Here is a 22,954-nt window from a genome sequence, read left to right on the forward strand (position 1 = left end):
GGAACTTTACTTTTACCATGCTTTTACTTTACCTGTTCTACATCCTATGATATATTTTAAAGAAATAAATTTTTTCCATTTTTTTAACATTAAATTCTGGAAAGCAGTGATTCACATGGTAATGGACAATTTGCCCACTGTTATCTTTTCCGTCTGCTCTCAGGAAAAAAAGAAGACAAATCCAAGGTTGATATTCTGTGTTTTCCGTTCACAGAATGTCAGCCGGTTGTTCCGGAAACACATTGAATAAGTAATATAACCTGGGCGTTTGGAAATTTTCTGACGTTGTTTAGAGGTTATGACTAATTATTATTATATCCAACTATTTGGAATTAGACCTAAGGTCTTCAGGCTTTGAAATAATAACGGTGCAATTGAAGAACTTTTATTTCACGGGAATATCAAATAGGTAAGATAGAAGTAGGGTGATAGGTCTACCAGAATAATTGAATCGCAAACCACAGTTTATAATTTATAAAAGGTTTTTGCAGAAATAAAAAGTGTAAACCGATATATCCTATATTCGAGGTGAGCATAGTTTATTGCTTTGAAGCCAGTTCTCAATATTTATTTCAAATAAATTGACTGTTATAATTTGTCACATTTGCATGTATTGAAATCTTAAAGTGAAAATTGAATAGCTTGTCACTAGATATAACAGTTCTCGACATATACAGAGATAACAAATTTAGCATACTACAACTTGATACAAGTTTGTAATTTTCTTTTGCAGAGCCCTTGACTAACAGTATCCCCCCAAGAATTCCATGATTCAGGGCACAGATACCACAAATGATCATTAAATTTGATCCCAAAATATGGCCAGCGTATGTACAAAACCTTCCATCTCTGATTACTCGCACCGGTACTACTTTACTATACCAGAAACACTTATCAATGATTTATTTCGCAATTTTTTACATTGCTAACATACTATTCTGCTTTGCGGAACATTTCTTTAGGTGAAATAATGAATTTCTAACGAAAATAATGTCTATTTCTTACATTAACGAGTATTTACTGTTGTTGCATATTTCCCACAAACCATCCACGGGTAGCCCCAAAAACCATTGACATTAGCCCAAAAATTCACGATAGCTCCACGAAACATCACGGGGACGAGGTATGCCTACTAGGTTAGGTTAGGCCTGTTAGGTTAGGTTCCATTAGCACTCCTTTCGTTCAATTTAGCATATACGGACAATACGAGAGCGTATTGTGCTCTCGTGCAGAAAGCAAATGGCGGCAGCAGCAATAGCACGTCGGAAATAGATTTTCGTAGAAAACCACATGCATTCGCATTAAAATGGATCAAAACTTCATTCCCGAACATCAACAACACTACAGAAAATGATTTGCGTAAGTACTTTCTCCTGTAAATTTGAAGTAATCAGTCTCCGGTATAGTAAAGTGTTACCCTTGCACCCTGTTTTATTTGTAAAAAATGCATGTAAATGATTACGCCACCAAACTTACTACTCCTAATCTTAGAACATATGAAGCTGTAGGCGACATCCCATCTGGTTTTGTTTCTGATTGTCGTGCACATTACTATATTCATTTGTGTGAATCACTTGGTGTTCGCTGCTTCAGGTTAAGGTAACAGAAATACATTACTTCACTATAACACATCTCTGTGCTGAAAACAGTAGGAAACATTCGTAAACAACATAATCTGCACAAGTTTTCGGAGCAATTACAGAATACCGGGAGTATCTCTGATTGCTTTCAAATTCAGCATACTCACTAATTTTGGTGTCCTAATCACGAATCTGCAGTTAAAAATTGGCGGTCACGTCTAGAAAATGCGAAATAAGTAGAAATAAGGGGGTCCATGAACGAAGTAAGTCCTCCTCCGTAGCCGAGCGGGTTAAGGCGTTCACTCGTCTTGAGATCGTTCGCTGCGGGACGGCGTAGGTTCGAATCCGGCTCTGGTCGGAATTTATTCGGCCTACGTAACCCACCATCGTGAGGAAATTGGGAAGCTCCGAGTGAGTGAGCGTAACCCGATCGAGAAGACCTGCAACGGCTGGGGGCTCGTCGGGCTGATCCCCCGACACTCCAATACTGGTCTAAGATCTCCACACTACAACAGGTGATGGAGGAACAGTGTGGGAGGGAGACCAGCAGTCGGTAGGTAAGCCAAGGCCCTCACGGGCTGTAGAGCTATGGGTTATTATTATATGAACGAAGTAAACACCGGTGATTTATGAAGGAAACAACAATTTTTTTCAATAATTATGGTTCAAAAACTATGTTTATGAATACCCTGAATTTTAACTATGCTTGCCTAACCTAACCTAATCTTACGTGATTGGTTAGTGCAGCAAGTATGTTTTCCAAATTTACTGAAGATGCCATATTGTTACATGTAAAGCAACGCTCCATGGAACGGATAGCAAACTTCACTTGTTCCATCATCAAACATGGCGACCATTAATATCGACAATCCTAGCGGTAATGTATGCACGGTATTTAGCATTTTCTAGATGTGACGTCCAATTTTTAACTGCAGATTCGTGATTTTGAGGTCAAAATTAGTGAGTATACCAAATTTGAAACCAATCGGAGATACTCCCGGTATTCTGTAATTATACCAAGTTTTCATTTCCTAGCTTTTTTGCTTCTTGCACTTTCTTTTGCATACATTATTTGTTTTTCTGTCGTTTTTCATATCATTGTTTAACTTCCCATTGGGTTACTTATTTCTCACTGTAACACATAATGTGGTTGATAGTATACCATTTTTCACAGTGTGATGTGTTCAATACTGGGATGTGCTGTTTCATGATGCATCACAGATGCAATCAATTATCATGTTGGCTTGTCAGCATACAGGTTGCAAAATGGGCTTATTTTAACACATATAGTGCCAAAACAATGCACTAACTACAAAAATATAGCTGAGAGTTGTTTGTTTTAATCCCCTCTATATGTTTCTGTGGTCCATGGGTGCCATTTTAATGACACCCTGTGCAGTGTGAGCCAATCCATTTTATTGAGTCTCAATCATCAGTACAGAGGGAAGATACAGAAGTAGGTTAGGCATGTAGCATAAGTGTAAAGTTGCTCCCCCTTTTTTTAGTGTTACATTACATTTTTTGCAGTTAAAAAGCTGACCAGGAATTATTCAAAACTCAGACATCTTCCACACTTCAGAAATTTATGAAAACACATCGAAACATTCATTCTGTCAAGAAAAGCTTGAAAAAAAAAATTGAATCTTGAGTGGATGGGTGCTTCAAGGACCCTAAACTGTTTAGGATAATATCAGATTGATAAAGTTATCAAAGTCATACATATTTGGTATTGGTTCCGATTGTTTTATGATTTTTTCAAATTCTCCTGAGCAGGAAGATAATTATCGTAGAATTTTGGCAATGATTGTCACACGACATTTGTACCTTCCTTAACCCTCGGATGCATGTGTGGGGTCATTTTGACCCCACTGCCTGTTTATTTCCTGGTATTATAATAAAATCTAAATAAAAAATTCTGATTTTCTGTGACATCTTACCATGCTACTTCAGCTATAGGAACATATATAAATAAATTTCTTACAATTTATTTTAATTATATTTTTAACGTTTTTTTAACAATACCCCTCCTTTCCATGTGTGGGGTCATTTTGACCCCAGCCTGAGAACAGCAGGAAAACATTCATAAAGTCAAATTGATCCTACGTATTATGTTCAATTATGCCCAAACTAAACGCAATCATCTTAAGGTCAACCACCCACCCTGTCATGAGTCACTGCAAAGTGCGCATGCGCAGATATATTTGGCGTGGATCGAGGAGAAACAAGCCACCAGTTATTGTCTAACGAGGCGGCGTGTGAGTCGGTCGGTATTTCTACAGTTCGTCGTTTAGATTTCATTGTTGCGTACGTAGAGTTGCGGACAGCGTCTGGTAGGTCGTCGTATTGTGTTTGTGACCAGGTACTTTCTTAGTGCTGTTTTGTGCCACTCTAAAAGCGTCTGTGTATTACATTGAAAGTGACACTGACAGTAATGACCACAAGAGGATTAACTCTGAATAAAATTCACGAGCTGCTAGAAGAAGACGATGATGGTGTTGCCAGTTACACGGACAGCTTTAACGAAGAGGATGGAGTTACAGAAGCAGAAGAGGTTCCGGAAGAAAGCAGTAATGTTGAAACAGACATAAGCAGTGAAGACCGTGAAGAGGATGATGCAACAGATGACCCAAGAACCTTTTGGCATGATCTCAAAGAATGGAGTTCAGTGGAAAAACAAGCTGTCAAGCTCTTATCAGACTGCTGCACAGAACATCATACGAAAATCAGCAGGTCTGCCGCAGTCTGTAGTCTTGACGTCACAAAAAGAAAGCTGCGACTTGTTCATTTCCTCAAACATTTTGAAGGAAATTGTGCAGTGCACGAATTTAGAGGGAAGAAGAGTCGCAGTGAAATCTGGTAAAAAGTGGACTGATCTAACATTAGAAGAGCAGGCTTTCATTGGCATCCTCCTTATCGCGGGGACTGAGAGAAGTTGGGATGTTCCTGTTCGTGAGCTTTTTCTCAACAAATTCTCCAACTCGAAGTACAAAGCAACCTTTGGAGTAAATTGTTTCGAAGACATCAGAAGACTGCTCCGATTTGATGACAAACGTACTCGCGCTGCATGTCTGGAGAGTGATCACATGGCTGCATTTATCCTGCATATATCTGGACACTTTGTATCGAAAACTGTCGCAGAATCATGGTACCCGGTGCCTTTGTTACGATTGATGAACAGTTAGTGCCTTTCCGTGGGAGATGCAAGTTCATGCAATACATACCAAGTAAGCCGGCCAAATACGGCATCAAGATCTTCTGGTTGTGCGATGCTGATAACTTTTACGTCAAAGACGGTCTAATCTACTTGGGACGACATCCAGGAGAGCCAGTTCAAAAGAACCTCGCCAGCAATGTCGTGAAGAAACTGTGCTACACACTGCGGAACTCTGGAAGAAATATCACAACTGACCAATTTTTCACAAGTCATGACTTGGCTAACGATCTCCTGTTACAAAATGTAACCATTGTTGGAACAGTAAAGAAAAATAAACGTGAAATCCCACCTGCACTTACCAATATCAAGACAAGACAGCCTTGCACATCACAATTCGCCTTCCGTGGGAAGCTACGGGTCGAAGAAAAACAAGAATGTCATTCTACTCAGCACCATGCATCATGACATTATCGATGGCCAATGGCCCTCTTCTATAATGTAATCAATGTAGGCGTTCTGAATGCATACACATGCTACTTGTCACAGCATTCTGATTACCAATCAGGCGTCAGTCACAGAAGCCATTTGATCCTTATCGAGTTGGCGAATGAGTTGATTCTTCCACACATGCGGGGGAGGTGCCAAAGCTTGAACCTGAAGAAGCCAGTAACCGAGGCAATGAAACTTTGCGGCGTAGTAAGGCAGGCACAGAGACTGGAGGATAGATCTTCAAAGAAAAGAGTAAGATATCAGGTCTGCACAAGACAAGAGGACAGGAAGACGGCGGAACGTTGCAGAAGATGTGGGAAACCTGTGTGCAAGGTCCACAGCAGTGTGATTGTGGTGTGCTCAGAATGCGAGTGAGGTGTATTTAATTGCCATGAGAGGCCGGCACATTCTTCTTTTTATTCCTTTTTTATTATTTTTAAAATTTATTTGTTCTAGTAAAAAGAATATTTAGTGCTGTAATGTGTTATCTCTAAAATACTGTTAATCAGATCAACTGAAGTTCTGATAATTACGAGCGAAGTGTAACTAGCATTAATATGTAGAACAGTGAATTGTCAATACATTGTTAATTTTTTTTTGGGGGGTGGGTTAAATAATAATAATAATAAAAGGGTACTTGTTTCCTATGTTATATTCAGAGAAATTATTGATCAAGAAACCATATTAGCTGAACTATATACTCTGTCGTACTTATTTCAATGCATATTTGCATTGGGGTCAAATTGACCCCACATATGTAAAGTTGTAAAGAAAAGTGACATGCATCCGAGGGTTAAAGTAATGAGCACTGTTTGGATTTCATATATATATATATATATATATATCTTGTGTTGAAAAAAACAACTTAGAAATTTCCTTAATCAAGCATGCATACTTCCCCGGGTCAATGTATTGTCCATTGACAAGCGACTGTATGTGTCGTAGAGTGGTGAGAATTAATGTAGAAGTAAATCAGATCCTTAGTAGAATGCATTTAAGGACTTTATTTTAATGCTAAGAGAACCAGACATGACCTGCCTAACATATCTACGAAAGCATATATTGAACAAAATCTTAAGTAATTGCCAAAACTCCCCAGTATGTGTTAAAAGAAGTAAATTGAAATCGAACCATGTTTATATGGCATTCATATCATGATGAAATTGCAATAAAACAAAAGGAACTTGGGCCTATAATTTTCTCATGACCATAACATTAACGGTTCCCTACACACACACAGAAGTAAACAAAAGTAAAAGTAATTCAGGCACCAGCCCCCCCCTTTTTTTTTTTTCAAAGACAGGCCAGGAAAGCCAAGAATCTACCTAAGATAAGCTATAAAATGTGATCTTAAAACATTTAATTTATTAATTAATACAAGATTGGATCAGAGGTAATTAATTCTTGATGGAGTGGCCTCCTAAAGAAGGCTCTACGGGTAGCAGCATGAACAGCTATGCAATACATTCTAATATATGGCTATCTACCACATTGCTGCAGATTTTAAAATTCAGCTAGCAGCAGTGCAGAAATTGATAATGCTATGTTTATTATTCTGATTTAATGATACATATGATACAGAAAACACACAAATATTAAACACTCATTATTAAAAAAAGAAGTAAGGTGCAATCACAAGTTATGTCCATCTTAAGAAAAATGTACAATAGTATACATCTTTTCACATGATGATAATTTTACTGATGGCTTACAAAAATTGTGATCACTGGTACAGAGTCTGTACATTATGACAGCATTAACAAATACAAACAAGTTAGTCAGAAAAAAGTTTTGAAAATATTAACCAAACGTGACACTATTCTTCAGTTATGGCCACCTTGTCTATGAACAAATAATGATGAAATACAGACGAAACACAATATGTTAAAGGTAAATAACATAGTTTTCAATGTAAATGTAAATGTAGTTGAACAACATAAATTAACATTTCCAGACTTCTCAGGTCACTGTAGTAAACAAAACAACAAAATGTCAGTTCCAAAAATAAAAATAAGAAGAAAAAGGTTTTCACACATTAAATAGTAGCTTCATATCACAAGGAAATTATATGTCTAATGCAAGTTCACTGGCAATAATGTTATACAGAAAATTACTTTTTTTCCAGTGTGTTAACAGGACCAGGAAATGTTATCAAGTGTCGCCCCTCTTGCATTAGGATAGGCTCCGCTAGTTTTCCCATAATGTCATTCACATTTATTGTTGAAATATCATTTTCTATATAATCAAAGCAATCATTTTCTGCAGTGGCCATATCAAATAATCTTTACAAACCTGCATCTAGAAATGGCTGTGTGGTCTACACATACTCTTTTGTGGTTATTCTATTTCAGGATATAAATACTGAATTCTAAAATTTAAACTTACCTCTGAACAAATTATATGTTCCTGATATATATAACAACTGTGGAAAACATTATTGTAGCTCTCTCTTTTCTTACGAAAATGCATAAGAAATCTACTGTAACAAGCAGCTTCTTCCTTACAACTAACTTACTTACTACAGGAAGTACAAAGAGGAAACATGGATATCCAATTGGAAAGCTTATTTTACACTGATTTATGTAAACTGTTCTCTGATTGGCTTTACATCACCTGGTAGCTACCAATTAAATATGAACGGCACCAAAACTAATGCCTCCACCCTAATTGAAATGTCCGTAAACTTGGAGAGAGAAAAGAAAACGTATTTTTCTCCTGTGTGCGTGTATATACATGGTGTCTCATAAGTAATAGTGCAAACTGATACAGGTGAAACTACATAATAGTAGAAGCAAAAAAGTCTCAGTAAACATGGGTCTGCAAACAAGCCATTTTCGAGATAATCGCGAATGTGTGATTGCAAGCTGCCACTGACTTCATTGTTTGTAAACATCATCCTAGTTGGTAAAATGCTAATAATATGTGTGAATCTGTACAAAACAGAACATTTCTGAGAGGTGACGTAAATGTGCGACTCTCAGGGTACCTTCGAGCAGGGTATTTTTCTTGGTACAAGCATGCAGCCTCCTGGGCATTGCCGTTAGCCAAACCATACACAAAATGCATATCTGCATACTCGTCGTTGCTGTAAGGTCCCATTTTCACTACGCAGTCCAGCACAACTGACGTGACCCCCACAGTGCGATTAGACTGTGTACTGATTGTATCCATACAGCGTCACCTCTCGGAAATGTTCTGTTTGATTGCAACACCACCTCTCGGAAATGTTCTGTTTTGTAAACAAAGAGCAAACCTCTGACAGGGCAAGGAGTAATGCACCTTGTGTTTACAAAATGCAATCAATGATGGCTTCTAACCACACGTTCACACACATTATTAGCATTTTTCCAACTAGGGTGCCGTTTACAAACAATGAAGTCAGTGGCGGCTTGTAATCCCACATTCTCGATTATCTCGAAAACGGCTCGTTTGCAGACTCATGTTTACTGAGACTTTTCTGCTTCTATTATCGTGTACTTTCACCTGTATCAGTTTGCCTATTACTTTTGAGACACCCTGTATGTTTGTGTGTCGGAAAGATATGTATTTTTTTATTAATAACAGTGACCACTGATTTTAATAATTGTAATTGTTTTCTTATTTTTATTTGTGAAAGAGATGTGGGTATTGGTAGGATCGAAATCTCTATATGAATTGGTGACATTTTGTTATGTATAGACGAAATGTTTAATAAATTCTTCATATATATGTAATCATTTTGTTCCATTAGTTATACCCTTTCTTTGATTCTAGGTGACAGTCAAAATGGGTGATGAGCAACCAGCCACCGCAAAAACCTATGATCCAAGTAAGCAGAATTGTAGTACACTCATTTCACATGCACAGTATTTTTTTATATAGTAATTGCTTTTACAGTGTTTTTTATGATGCAAAGTCTGAAAACTTTAACATTGATGTTGGATGATGGGTATTTATAATGTAGTGTACTGTTCGCTTTTTTAATATATATATATATATATATATATATATATATATATATATATATATATATATATATATATATATATATCCATTGGGTACTTTAGTATTATACGGACTACCTCATTTCGACACCGGATGCAGCCACTGGCGATCGCCACCTGATGGTACGTACTACCGGGTTAGGTTAGGTTAATGACTCACGTTTGCGAGGTGAATATGATTTAACATAGAGAAATGAGGTAGTCCGTATAATGCTAAAGTTTCATTAACACACACAAGAAACATTTCCATACTAAGTTCGTGTATACAGTATCAGAAACAGAAAAATGTATATTTACATATAATTTTTTTATTTGCTTTAATCAAGCTGTTTACTACAAAAAGGCTTCCTATGAAAAAACGTATATCTATATGTATGGTGCAATAAACAATGCAACCAGTTATAAGCATGTTTTTTTTTAAAAAAATCATCAAAAATTTTTTTTTTTAATAAATATGATTTTTATCCACCCTGCCCTGGACCCCCACATCAAAATCAAGCTATGCAAACCGGTATACTTCGAGGGAGCTTTTTTCCGGGTCTTCTTTCTTTTTCTTTCAATTATTTTATGTCACTTTTATACCTCCTGGGTTGATTGCAGTGATGAGAATGAATGGTGGACAATGAAGTGAATGAAAAGACAAAGACATGCCTTTACCATGATTCGAACCTTGGACCTCTGGCTTCGTCGTGCATGCTTTCCATAAGAGATATTGTTGGGTTGTAAACTGTTTTCTTATGTGCTTTTTTGTTTTTGTTATTAACTTCCTTCTTTTCCAACTACAGATGTGAATCAAGATGAATTAATCATGGAACAACAGAAACAGATAGAAAAGGAGGTAGGCTGTATTTTACCATCCTAATATGAAGTAGAAGTAGTGTATTGCCATATATGTGCAAGATAGAGATTTCGTAGTTACATTGAATGTGGAAAATAAATTGTTGACTCGGGTATTGCAGATTTCACAGTTAATGGAAATACAGTGTGTACGGCTTATAGCTAGAATAAAAAAAAAAAACACTACAGTTTACGAATACCTGTGTATGTATGATACTACCATCTGTTGCTATTTACGAAAAACACGAAACTGTGTCCCGCACATGGGCATGGACACAGTAAACAAACATGGCAGAGTGGACTCCACAACAGAAGGTTTTCTGTGTTATCGTTAGTCGAATTGAAGTCCGTTACCCTAGTGTTGTTAGTGACAGTGACAGAGTCAGTGTCTCTCATTTTGTGATGTGTAATGGCAAGGTATTGTGCATCAATATACACCTTCACTCCCAATAAATTCTTGGTCAAACAGATTTTGGGACAGTTTGTTTTTTTATAGCTGTAAGCTGGACACCCTGTACATAAAATATATATGACACCCTGTATATAAAATATGTATATAAATGGCTGAACCGAAAGAAGGAAGTAAGTAGATTAAAATTTCTTGGATATAAGACTTGAAGGTGGTTAGGTTTGCCATTTGTACATGCTCTATGGGGAAAACTTAGATGCATTTTGAAAATAAAAGTATAAAGTAATGACTGTGGCATGTATAATCTTAAATGTTGATGTAATAGACAACACACCAATCAGACAGACAATATCTGAACAGGAAGATGGTCTTGTAATAATAATTTCAATGGCAATATTACCATCAAACTAAATGTGCTACAATGAAATAAAAAATAAACTGTTCACAACTTCAGTGCATACAATGTGCATTCATAACCTCAAGGGCATCTGGTGGTTGAATATGTATTGAACAGTCAGTGACCAACATCCAATTCCAATATACAGCGCATTCGGTTTAGCATGCACAAAGTGCGAAATGTTTGTCATCTGCAGATGGCACATGACTCATTGAAGCAGTGTTGCAATTCACGTAAGTTACAATTCTACCACACATGAAAATGGCAAAGGCTATATGATGATGTCTCATGAAAAAATACATTAGCAACTAATAATTCATAAATATGTTCATAATTCAACTACATATCAATAATAATAACTTGCTTAAAGCAAGTGTAAAACCATGTTTCCCCATCTATTGGTGTATCAGTAAGTATTGTTTTTACTCATGTATAATGCGTACTTCATGAATTTTTTGTGTTTTCGTTGTAAAGCTTAAATTCTGTAGTTTCTGAATATGGCAACAGTATTCCATTCAAGATGGCAACACTAATGTGCAATGCAGTTGAAATGAACTCATCACAAAATGAAGGAACATTCTGATTTTTATGGTACTTTTAATGAAAGAATAGATAAGGAAAAACAAAATAACAATTAAAATGTATTACTGGCCAAATAGTATGTCATATTTGGAATGTGTAAATGCCTTATTGGAAGAAATCTTTTGCTGCTATCTGCTAATTTGAAGCCTCCTATAAATGTTACGTTAGTCATGGAAAAAGTACTGATACAGAGTCTGAAGAAGACCTTGCTAGAAGGTTGAAACGTTACGTTTAGTTTATGTTTTTAATAAAATAAATTACTGCCTTGGTCAGCATATTTAGTTTTTCATGGAAAAAGTATATATTTTGAAGTTTCCTTAGAAAAAGTAAAGAGGAAATGAGCAAAACTACATATAAGAGTCTAAAGGCCATGTCCCACAATTTTTTACTTTGTAATGTAATGTTCTGCTACGCTAACAAAAGCAGTCTGTTGTGGCAGAATTCGTGCATGCACCTCGTACAACTAAGAAAGCCATTTCTTGCATCTGAATTATACTGCACATTATATAGGAGATGTAATTGTTTGTCACTTTTCCCTGGGGGTGTAAGGGGTGCCCCTTCCACGTAGTGCACCCAATAGTCAACCTCACTTAACGTAGTACACCCTGGACTGCAAACTAAGGAGGCTCTGGCGACTGGCCCCATGGCCAGTATAATTCTGTGTTGTCCTGTGTTTTGTCCTTATTTGTGCTGAGCACCCTTTTTAGCCTCAGCTTTTAACCAAGGTAAGGAAATGTTAGTTTTCAGACACGCTTTTATTTTTGTTATGATACGGGGCTGGACCCCGTATAGTTTGATGGGTGCAAAATAGCTTCAGTGCTGACGCACCCAAAAAATTTTAAATCAAATTCAAAAATTCACTTTTCCCTATCAAAAACCAAGGTGCGCATTATACACACGTAAAAACAGTACTTTGAAATGCATCTTAAAGGAAAATAATCGCAACAAAGTAACTGAGAAGGAATTAGTAACATCTAACAAAATAAAACAGAAGAAAGTAATTTAAAAGTGATGTGGACGAATTTAACAAGTGTGTTTTATTCGTAGAACAATTACGTTCAACGCAAGACCACTGTCTGCTTCTTTCTTCATAACTCTGTGCACGTTGAGAATAATTACTCTACTCCGGCTGTGTTTCACTTTGCTTCCTCCTAAACAACACAGGTCAACAATCACCTTCCTCGCGGTAACACAGTTTACCCAAGTGAGAGGAAGAGTATGGGAAGGTTAATGAGGATTTCACCGACACAAAGAATTCTCTGTTTATTCTTTTCCCTGACCTATCACCTTATCAAATTGTCGAGTTTGGTTGTTTGCGTGGGTTCCATTAACGTTGAACGTTTTTTTTTTCAGTAGCTAAATCCAGACACCAATAAGTCCCGCACACCCCTATCAATAAGCTCTAAAGTCAGATTATGGATATAGGTAATTATTAAAGCATTTGGCAACTCTGACCTATCTGGAACTTGTCCATCTTCATACTGAGTTGCAGGCTTCTGCACAGCTGACTGCCGAAGCTCAGGCAAAGCTGAATGTGTTGTACAAATTCCTCTCCTGGTGATGTCCCTGTCACAAGATTAAAAGCTAGAGTTTAAGGTTCAATTTGCGTTTGTGTTGAATTTATGTTACCTGTCGAGCATGAAATATACAAGATTATTCAAAAAATGTCAACACTATATGGGAATAGAAATGTACTACTCACCATCTACGTTTACTTCTTTAATTAATAATATTGAACAAATTTGCATGACAATATTTTCACACGCTCACCACGTGTTTGCCTTCATTCCACACATAGACAGTGTACGTAGACTGTGAGTAGTACATTTTCTATTTCCCATATAGTGTTAACATTGTTTTGGATCACCCTATATTTCACAAGAAATAGTTTAAACATGTTTCCAACAGTGGGAGAAATCCCAATTTCAGTGACATATAATTTAGGGCAAGATAAAGACTTATTTTACAAAAGATAGACTTAACTATATTCCAACAAAAGGCAGTGTCATGCTTCAAAGTGGCTGAATATGTTTCACAAAGTAAATATTTTGCACAAATATATCACAATCTTAAAATTAAGAGTATTAGTCGTTCACAGGTATATTATAGGTTTGATACTTGCCAGGGTGTCCCCCCAGTCTGGAAAATCCTAGTAATGTCATGGAAATTTACTGTTTTTCTGGGAAAAAATCAATATTTTTGTTGAGGTGCGCTAAAAAACAGATTGTTGAACGCGGAAGAAAAGGATAAGCTAAAAATTTAATTTGTTGTGGACAAACTATACTACAGTAATGAATATTATTGTCAGTACAGTAGAAGTTGCATGTGAAATACTCTGTGTCATGTTTTGAACAGTACTACACAAGTAACCAAATTGGAAAGTAAGGAAGATGAAAGAACCAGCCTTCATGGCAGTGGCCTAAAACCCTATAAGTCATCCCAGTGTAGAATTCAAGCAAATATGGCCCCCTCTGCTAAAAAATTAGAAATAGTAGCATAAATGGAGCAAAATTTAGTAAGTACAGAATTGCAGGTGACACTGGAGTAGTTGGCTAGAGCAACTAATTTGCAGTAAAAAATCACAAGTGTGTCGTAGGTTCAATTCACGACACCGGCAAAAGTAGTTGTTCGTCTGAAGACAGGAGAAGAGGTGCTCTCTCGAAATGTAGTGTCAGAATGTGTACAGGGTGCCACAAAAGTCAGATTAACCATACACAAATTCAAGTTTGTACACAAAATTCAAGTATGCATACATAATACATGTAGATACATAAAATTCCAGTTTCAGTGGTTTTGTTCAAAGTGTCCTCCATTGTTTGCAATACATTGTGTGCAACGATCAACAACAGAATTGCAAATACGATGCAGTAAACTTGTCTCATTGTTGAGGACATGAAACACATTGGTAATTGAGTCTCTCAGTGCATCCAAATCTGCCAGTGATGATGAGTATACCATATCCTTAGCAATTCCCAACAAATCAAAATCGCATGGCGTCAAATCACAAGAACACGCAGGCCAATCAATGGTACCACGGCATCCTATCCACTCTTCAAATGTGTCATCTAAAAAAAATCGAACATCATGTCCATAATGTGGAGGAGCTCCATCTTGCTGCAACATAAAACAGTGATCTGAATAAGTGGGTTTGTTTTCAAGTTCAGCTAACACAACATCCTGCAGCATCTCGAGATAAGATTCTGCAGTAACATGTGCATCAAAGAAATAAGGTCCCATTACACCAAACTAAGAAATTCCCCCCGAAACAATCACTCCAGGTGTATTCACCTCCTTTTCCATAATTGCATGTGGATTTGTATCGGACCAGTAGACACAATTATGATGATTCACAGGGCCGTTAAGTTTGAACTGGGCCTCATCTGTATCTTTATCATGTTTCCACCACAATTGAAGCATGCACACATGCTCTTCTGATGTGTACTTATGTGCCATTGCAGTTTTCACGTCACAGACCAGAACTTGCTTGCAAACAACCACACTACAACAAGCCAGAGACTCAACTGTCGACAAAATAATGAGTGCACTGTTGCCAGTGTCACATGACAATCTTACCAACCGTATACCTATTACTTAGCACAAGAAGCTTATACACTATCATAATACTATTATCAATGTGCTTTCTGGGTAAACTGACTTTTGCACCACCCTGTATAGTTTAAAGCACTAGACAATGGATAATGTCCAATTAGCATTGCATGCTAGCAGTGAGCTTTATCGGTCATGTTCATACAGTGTGCAAACTCTCGTTATTTCATTTGTGAGCAACAGTTCAGTGTGGTGGCATTGTGATAATCGCAGAAGAAACAGGAGGTGGTTCCTTCCTACACAGTATTTTTTACTACCTTCCTGCTGCTTACTGTCCTCGAAGTTAGAGGTGTTCAAGCTTAAATTAGACAATAGATAATATCCAATTTTATTACAATATACGGAACAATTGTTACTAACATTCAGGCATGTATTCAGTAACGTTTTTTACTAATTGCACTTGATAGTTTACTTTGCAACTGCTATTTGTAAAAAAAACAGTTATTTTTAGTGGTTTTTATTTCATTTTATCTGCAACATTTCATTCTGGTTTCCCAGAACGTTTTCAAGATATACTAATATATACATACAATAACACAACCTCACATGGCTTGTCACTCTACACTTCTAAGGAATGAATAACTTGTGTGCTTATTAGAAAGTAAGATAAAACCACCAAAAATAACTATGTTAGATTATTTTGCATGTACAAAAAGTGGTTATGCAAACCTTTAAGATTAACATAGAACTGCTATTTGTAATGCATTTTATTCCAGATCTGCGACACCATCCCAATGGTGTGTGAAAAGGAAGATATACTGGTGTTGGAAAAAGAGTACAAGGCAGATGAAGTTTATCGGCAGAAAGTGAAAGACCTGAGTGGAAAGTACAAAAGCATTCGAAGGACGAGGCCTGATGGAAATTGTTTTTATAGAGCATTTATTTACGCATACTTAGAAAAGCTATTTGAGGACAATGAAGAATATAAGAGGTATACAAGTGGACAATTGTTTATTTTGTCGCAATTAAAAATTGATGTACTCAACATTCTTTGTAATGTACCACAACTTTTGTAAATGTTTTTAGCAAATTTTAAATTTTAGCAAATGTTTTTCCTTGCCAAACGAGTTTTAATAATAATGATTGAGTTTTATTTAATATAATTATTGTGAAAAGAAACTCCAGACGTGCGTATGCAAGATACTTTTGTAAAATATGGTAAGGCAGGGCAAGTGCATCCTCCCCCCCCATTTAATTAAGTTGTTGTATTATGTCAGGTGATATGTATTTAATGTTTAGTACATTTGAAACTATAAAATGAAAACATATTGCACAGAATAATTTTTAAAAAAATGTTTTGGAAATGTCTATTTTTTGTTCTTCAATTTGCATGTTGTAAAAAGTTGGTATGTGAGAACCTTTCATATTAATTGACCACTTGTGCAATGCATGCATAGCATTATTACAAACAAAAAACTCATTTGATGAAGAGGTGTAAATCTTATCATTGATAGATTCTAGTATATAAAAAATGATGATAAAATATCGAGAAACTGGTGAATTTCTGGGAGTTTTTGAATACTCTCATTGCAAAAATAAGTACATGTGACATTAAGTAAATGTGACATGGTAACACACAGACTATGTTTGAGATGAAAATAGCCAATCTTTATGAATTTTTAAGTGATAAACAGAAAATTTAAAATAAAACTTTTGTGCAACTTGACTATTTGGAAATTGCAACTGCATTTCTTCAGTTTGTAATTTGGTTGTCTCGCTCTTGATTTTTTATAAGCAGTTAAAAATTACTGATGCATGATTATTGTGTTTTAAAGGTTTCGGGAACTGGCAGCCAAAAGCAAGGATTCACTGGTAGCCTTAGGCTTTCCGAAGTTCACCGTAGAGGATTTTCATGATACGGTAAGCACTCCACTGAGATCCACAGATGCATGATTTTTGTATTCTATTCTGTTATTCCGTGCTTTTTCCAATGTGTGTTAGGTGCATTTGTTTTATTGTTTATTCAGGTGCTTTATTTTTGGAAGGATGAGAGGGAATTTGTCTTGAAAGATCTTGTGTAATGAGTAGGTGATGGATTTATATGCTCTGTATGCCAGACATCCGGTTCTAGTCCAGGTTGCGCCTGCATTTTTCATGAAATTTTTATGTAGTTCTTTGTTCGGATCATGATGCTGAGTGCCAGAGACTACAGTAATCTGAGTGCCAGAGACTACAGTAATATATGCATAGATTACATTGCATTGTAGTTTACATTCTCTGTATAGACATGTGAATACACTCAATTTTAATTTACAATGCTGTTTTGAAGAAATAGTGTTATTTTACATTCATATTAGTTTGTAACAAGCAGAAAGGCAATTGTATTTGCAAAAAAGAATTCTCACATTCTCTTTCAAGCATTAACTGTTGGAAAGAGTTCAAATATACACAAAAATTACATGACAAGACAAAAGCAATGTATTTTTCAATCCATCACAGGAATATTTTGTATATTGTGTTTGATACTTCACAGGAAATTATTTGCAATGGTAGGGAAGTGTGTGCAAGTTCTCGCACGTCATCAATTGAAATGCAGAATAATTTTATTTCACGTGTACGATGACTGTTGTTAACCCCAGCTTGTTGACATATTGTTTAAGTAGGTTACATACTTAATGTACATAAATACAACATAAAAAGAGACGACTGGTCATCTCTTTGTTTAATTCCTGGTACTCCCTGAAGAAGGATGCAATATTGGACAGAAGTAAGAGGCGTTCATTGTATGTTTGTCATAAAATGATATCCAGTGGTTACATGAATATTGAAGATAGGGAAATGCAGTGGCGGATCATAGTTCGGAATGCTGGTGGTTGCAGCTAATATATATATATAAGCAAGGAGGGCCAAGAGGGCTAAGTAAGAATCAAAGAAGGTAAAAGGAAACACTCACCAGACAGTAGAAAAATTCAAAATTTTCGCTAAGTTTTTTGAATTTTTCTACTGTCTGGTGAGTGTTTCCTTTTACCTTCTTTGATTTATATATAATAATTTTTTTAATTTTATGTATATTTATTTGGTCTGAGTGGATGTTGATGTATTGGTTTCTGAAAGCATCGGTTGTATTTTGTTCACCGGTTCCAGCGAGCTGCCGATACCTTTCAGACATTTTGGTCTTTCGCAGGATCTTCAAAATGCCACATCACACTTTCATGGAGTATAATTAATAATTATCGTGCAAAATTTGAAGTTTCCATTTATTCTGCAACAATATTGTGCAGAATTATGTCTTTTGTGATTACGTAAGAAGTACTTTAATGTTCTGATTCAACTGTTGAATATTTTGAAGGAAAAAACTGATGAATCGATGCTTGTAATTGGACTGGAATACTCACCCAATAATATTAATCACTATTTTGAATATTTTCAAGCATTGGTATTGGTATCGGTGGGAACATGAGTAGACAACAGTACATAAAATATTTTAACTATGAAAATAGACAATTATTCCCACCACCCACACCACAACACCAGGGTAAATAACGAGCACCCCATTTACGTGCGATAAGTTACATTTTAAACTTATTTAGGATTGGTGATACATATATTTTGGTTGTATGGTTAGTAAATTAGGTTTCAATTCTCCCAAAAAGAAAATATTTATCTTTGCCTAACGTAGACATTTTGTCTATTGCTCTATGACAAAGGACAGTAAGACCTTGTCTGCTGTTCGCACGCTGCTACTCTCTAACGGCGAACAAAGGTATTAGCATCCCAGCGTTTGCTGCCGGTTCGTCAAATCACAGTGAAGTCAGTGAAGTCGTCTTCCCTGCCTGGTGACCTTGGTTTGTTGCACAGTATCTGCAATTGTGAGCCTGCTTAGGTACGAGGATAGGAACAACGGCATTGAACCTCGCTGTAGAAATGAGGATGTTGCTTTGGTGCTGCAACGTCAACCTGTGCATCTCCCAGGTTGCTTCCTTTTTAACAGATCATAATGTAATTTGCTTTTTTGAAGCAATTAAGGGTAAAATTATTTGTTTATGTTCAATATATTGAATAGGAAAACAATGATAAAATACTGACGAAAAGTATGAAATTTCATGGTAAAATATCTGGTCATTGTGCAACACTGCAACAATATCAGTAACCGCCCCTGGTGAAATGTACATGTAGTGTAGATCCCTGTGCATATTGCACCGTTCTATGAAGGCATGTTTAAGGGATGCGGGCACCTAGGGACTTGCACATTCTCAATGTCGGCCATTTTGGAGGTGATGCAATCAGCACCACACATTTGCGCTCTGTCTGCCTTTACCCCCAAGGTTCCCATTTATTTCAGGCTGGGTGAGCCCCAGAGTTGCTTTATGCAGGGACAAGGCTTGAAAAATTGTGACCTTAGATCATCCACCCTGGAAATTGACCCCCCTGGCTCCAGATGTAGTGTACCACTTTCATAATGCATACATTCACATCACCAAAATTTTAAGGCTTTCACTGGTAAGTGATTCTGGAACCATTGGTAAATGCACTAACCTTTGGCTATGTGGGAGCGCTTGCAAGTAATGCATTCTCTCCATCCCATTCCTTTTCAGTTCATGGAGGTGATTGACCGAGTGAGCGTTCACAATACATCTACGGACCTCTCCCCTGCTGCAGAGCTACATAGACTTCTGAACGAGCAAGGCTACTCAGATTACGTCGTGGTATATCTTCGTTTGCTAACCTCCGGACATCTGCAGAAGGATGAGATATTCTACCAACACTTCATTGAAGGCGCTCGGACCGTTGCTGATTTTTGCCATCAGGTAATTGTGAAGAAACACAATGTTGTGTGTACTGTGGAAATTTCTGGATTTCAATGTCATAATTTTGCCTTTCTAGAAATTTGTTTGGCCATGCGTGGACTCGTCAGGTTAGGACTTCTTCCAATATTTGGCCAAGTTCACTCCTCTAGATAAACGTACCCGTATTTTATAGAATAATGGATGTTTATTTTTCTAAATTATATTAGCTTTTATTAGTCGACTTGATTTAATGATTAACAGGGAAATGTCACTGAAACCACTTGTAAATATTGAATCTTATGCCCTGTAGGTGAGAAAGTTATTTCTCACACATCTGGTAACACTGAAAAATGTTAATGCATATTAATTTTAAAAATAATGAATACTTAATATTTTACACGATTGTATGTATTTCTTAAAAATTTCGCATCTTGTTTGCTGAAAATTTTGCAATAATCATAAATTTTCTGCTATCAGAGTTTAATGTGGTCCATGACATATTCTTTCTCCGTGTCTGTCTGTGTACGTGCACATGTGTGTGTGTGTGTGTAGATAAATATGGAAGGATGCAGCAAAAACTTAAGAACACAGAATGAAACATTTCTGTATTTTGCACTCTGTCTGCATGCTCACTGTTTCCTTCCATTTTCAATTATCCACACTTCTGACCTCAAAAGTTTTTGAGTTATTTTTCATTATTAAAGAAAACGGTATGACTTTCAGATTATTTATTAAAAAATTAAAGCATCCCAAAAGTGTTTACGTAATTCTACACCATCCTGTATAAGAAGTGAATTTTAACAATGTTTGTGCTTGAATAATTATATTTTAGCACTATTTTTTTTCTCTCCGCAGGAAGTTGAACCAATGTATAAGGAGAGTGATCACATTCACATCATAGCTCTGAGCACAGCTTTAGGTGTTGGTGTGCGAGTGCGTTACATGGACAGGGGCGAATCTTCGCAAGTTATAGCGCACGACTTCCCCGAGGGCAGTACACCTCTCGTGCACCTTCTGTACCGTCCCGGCCACTATGACATTCTGTATCCAGTATGACGGTAACTGGTGCAAGATACATATTCTAAGCAAGAGTTTTATACACAGTGATAAACGCGAGCTGATGAATATTTACGGGAACAAGTTATTGGTCCACATGTATATTACTTATATGTATGCCACTCCTGATATGTGAGTGCCTGCGTGTGCGGTTGCTACATGCAAAACGGGAACAGATGTTTTCACTGGTGTAAGCGATACCTCCATGATTTATTTATACTAAGGATTAGTGTTACACATTTACAGACAATCTCAGGTTACTTGTTTTTGAATGCGAATGTGTTTGTGGTATAAAGAAAATGAAAAAAAAAGGCCTTATTTCCATTGTGTGATTGTTGTAAACCACATCATTTTGAGTTGTATTGTTTGTTATAGAATAAATTTTATTTGGAGGCTCTGTTCAATAGTTTGGAAATTTGTAACAATGTTATTTTATTCAATAGTGCAAAAATTAACATTAAAGAAACTGATGTAGGCAGCTACAGTGAAAAAAAATACACAGTAACTTTTTTCTTATTCTAATTTTAAGTATACGATAAAATTTATTTTTTTAGACAACCTTAGGCAGTATCTTTAAAAGATGTTATCTTTCGTATCTTGAAAAATTCATGTTTATTTTTTCTTGCGAAGCATTCAGGGTTCTTGCTTCATGTTTAACGAGTCCACGTTGCAAGGAAAAATAAATTGGTCTTTCTGATATGTATAAGTATAACTATTTAATTTCTCATAATCACGCCAGCTCCCCCTGTGGCATGGTGGAGTGGTTAGCACATCGCGCTATGATGCCAATGGTCCTGGGTTCGAGTGGATGTTTGCGAGTGTCCATCAATTTCATCATGTCATCAGTCATCCCCATCTTCGCAAATTAGCTAAAAGTGGCACCAAAAGCAAAGTAAAATAAAGCAAATCAGTGAATCATGATCACATACATGTGACTATAGTAGTCAAGGGCGAAACTTTGAGCCTAATTTTGGGATGGCAAAATAGAACTTGGGGCTTTACTTCTGGCCAGGGAGGGGGGGATCAAAAGGTTTTCCATCCCATAAAAATACCATCCAGGACATATTTGCTAAATAACTGTTACATTTGAGAAATCACAGATATTACTGTGCTTGTCTCCTCATGTCCCAGGAAATTAACAAAATTAACTTGTAAGTCTGAAAAATTAGGGGAAGAAGCACCTTCCTTGCCCTGCCAAGTTACGCCTATGATAGCAGTGGCCACAGACTTAGGCACCTGCGCAGAAGTGATCTAGGAGAGGCAAGAATCAATGGTGGCATTGTTCACCACACAATAGGCAGCAGAACACTTTGGGTGTGTCAGTCTGTTTCTCCCAGTATATAAAACCATTTCTATATTGAAAATCCATCAATATTTCAGATACAGAACAAGACTTGTATTCACTGCATACAGCAGTTGAAAATTGCTGTATATAATCGGCACAGTGGTTGTGCTACCACTTTGGATGTACAGTGGGATCCATGAATATTACCGTGCAAATTGTCCATGTAAGTTACATATATTCAGGTGCACCCATCACCATTTCACAATATAAGAGTCAGTTGTTATTGGCATTTGTTGCATGATACTTGAAATTGTGATATATCCATATATATATTGAAATAGTTGTTGTCCGGTACCCCTTTCTACACTATCGATTTCAGGCACGTTTCAGATATTTTCATGAAAATATTTAGTTCCTCATAACAAACAGTGTTTGCAAATAGCGCGGAAGTTAATTTTTTTGATCTACCTGCTACGAAACTTACATTTTTTTATAAAATTAAAATTCCTTGCATAACGTCAAAAAGGTTTTTCAGAAGTTCTATGATGGCAGATGATGGATTCATGTCACAGGCGCCAGTCTGAATATTTCGTATCATGGATTCATGTCACAGGCGCACGTCTGATATTTTTTTCTTTTTCTTCTTATGATTGACTTGTGCAATGGGAACATTTGTGGTTGCAATATGTTATTTGTGTGATATATTGGCGGATTGGACATTTCAGACATAGCGTAGCAGAGGCGGGGCCACGGTAGCGGTAGGGGGCGGAGCCCGGAATCAGTGGGAAATTTGGACTCAACAATTTGAAACGACAAAATCTCAACTTTAAACGGTTGTACAGTCTTAAA

General features: G+C 36.6%; 1 protein-coding gene across 2 annotated transcripts; it reads left to right on the forward strand.

The window, feature by feature from the left end:
- The first annotated feature begins 218 nt into the window (after positions 1-218).
- Positions 219-21,217, forward strand: LOC145990114 (ubiquitin thioesterase otubain-like). 2 transcript variants are annotated; one of them, XM_083125770.1, is made up of 7 exons: positions 219-409; positions 8,977-9,031; positions 9,992-10,044; positions 15,754-15,968; positions 16,813-16,897; positions 19,573-19,785; positions 20,620-21,217. In XM_083125770.1, exons 2-7 carry the CDS (start codon positions 8,989-8,991, stop codon positions 20,818-20,820), a joined length of 810 nt encoding a protein of 269 aa, XP_082981896.1. In that variant the 5' UTR covers positions 219-409; positions 8,977-8,988; the 3' UTR covers positions 20,821-21,217. The 2 variants fall into 2 exon arrangements, with proteins under 2 accessions (XP_082981896.1, XP_082981895.1); XM_083125769.1 differs by lacking the exon at positions 219-409 and adding an exon at positions 804-827.
- The last annotated feature ends 1,737 nt before the right edge of the window (positions 21,218-22,954 follow it).

This window comes from Lepisma saccharinum, chromosome 7 (assembly GCF_977018435.1).
Source record: "Lepisma saccharinum chromosome 7, izLepSacc3.1, whole genome shotgun sequence".
NCBI lineage: Eukaryota > Metazoa > Arthropoda > Insecta > Zygentoma > Lepismatidae > Lepisma > Lepisma saccharinum.

Coding starts and splice junctions, on each gene's coding strand:
- LOC145990114 (XM_083125769.1), top strand. Junction 15,969..16,812: donor GACAATGAAGAATATAAGAG/GTATACAAGTGG, acceptor TGTGTTTTAAAG/GTTTCGGGAACTGGCAGCCA. Junction 19,786..20,619: donor TTGCTGATTTTTGCCATCAG/GTAATTGTGAAG, acceptor TTCTCTCCGCAG/GAAGTTGAACCAATGTATAA.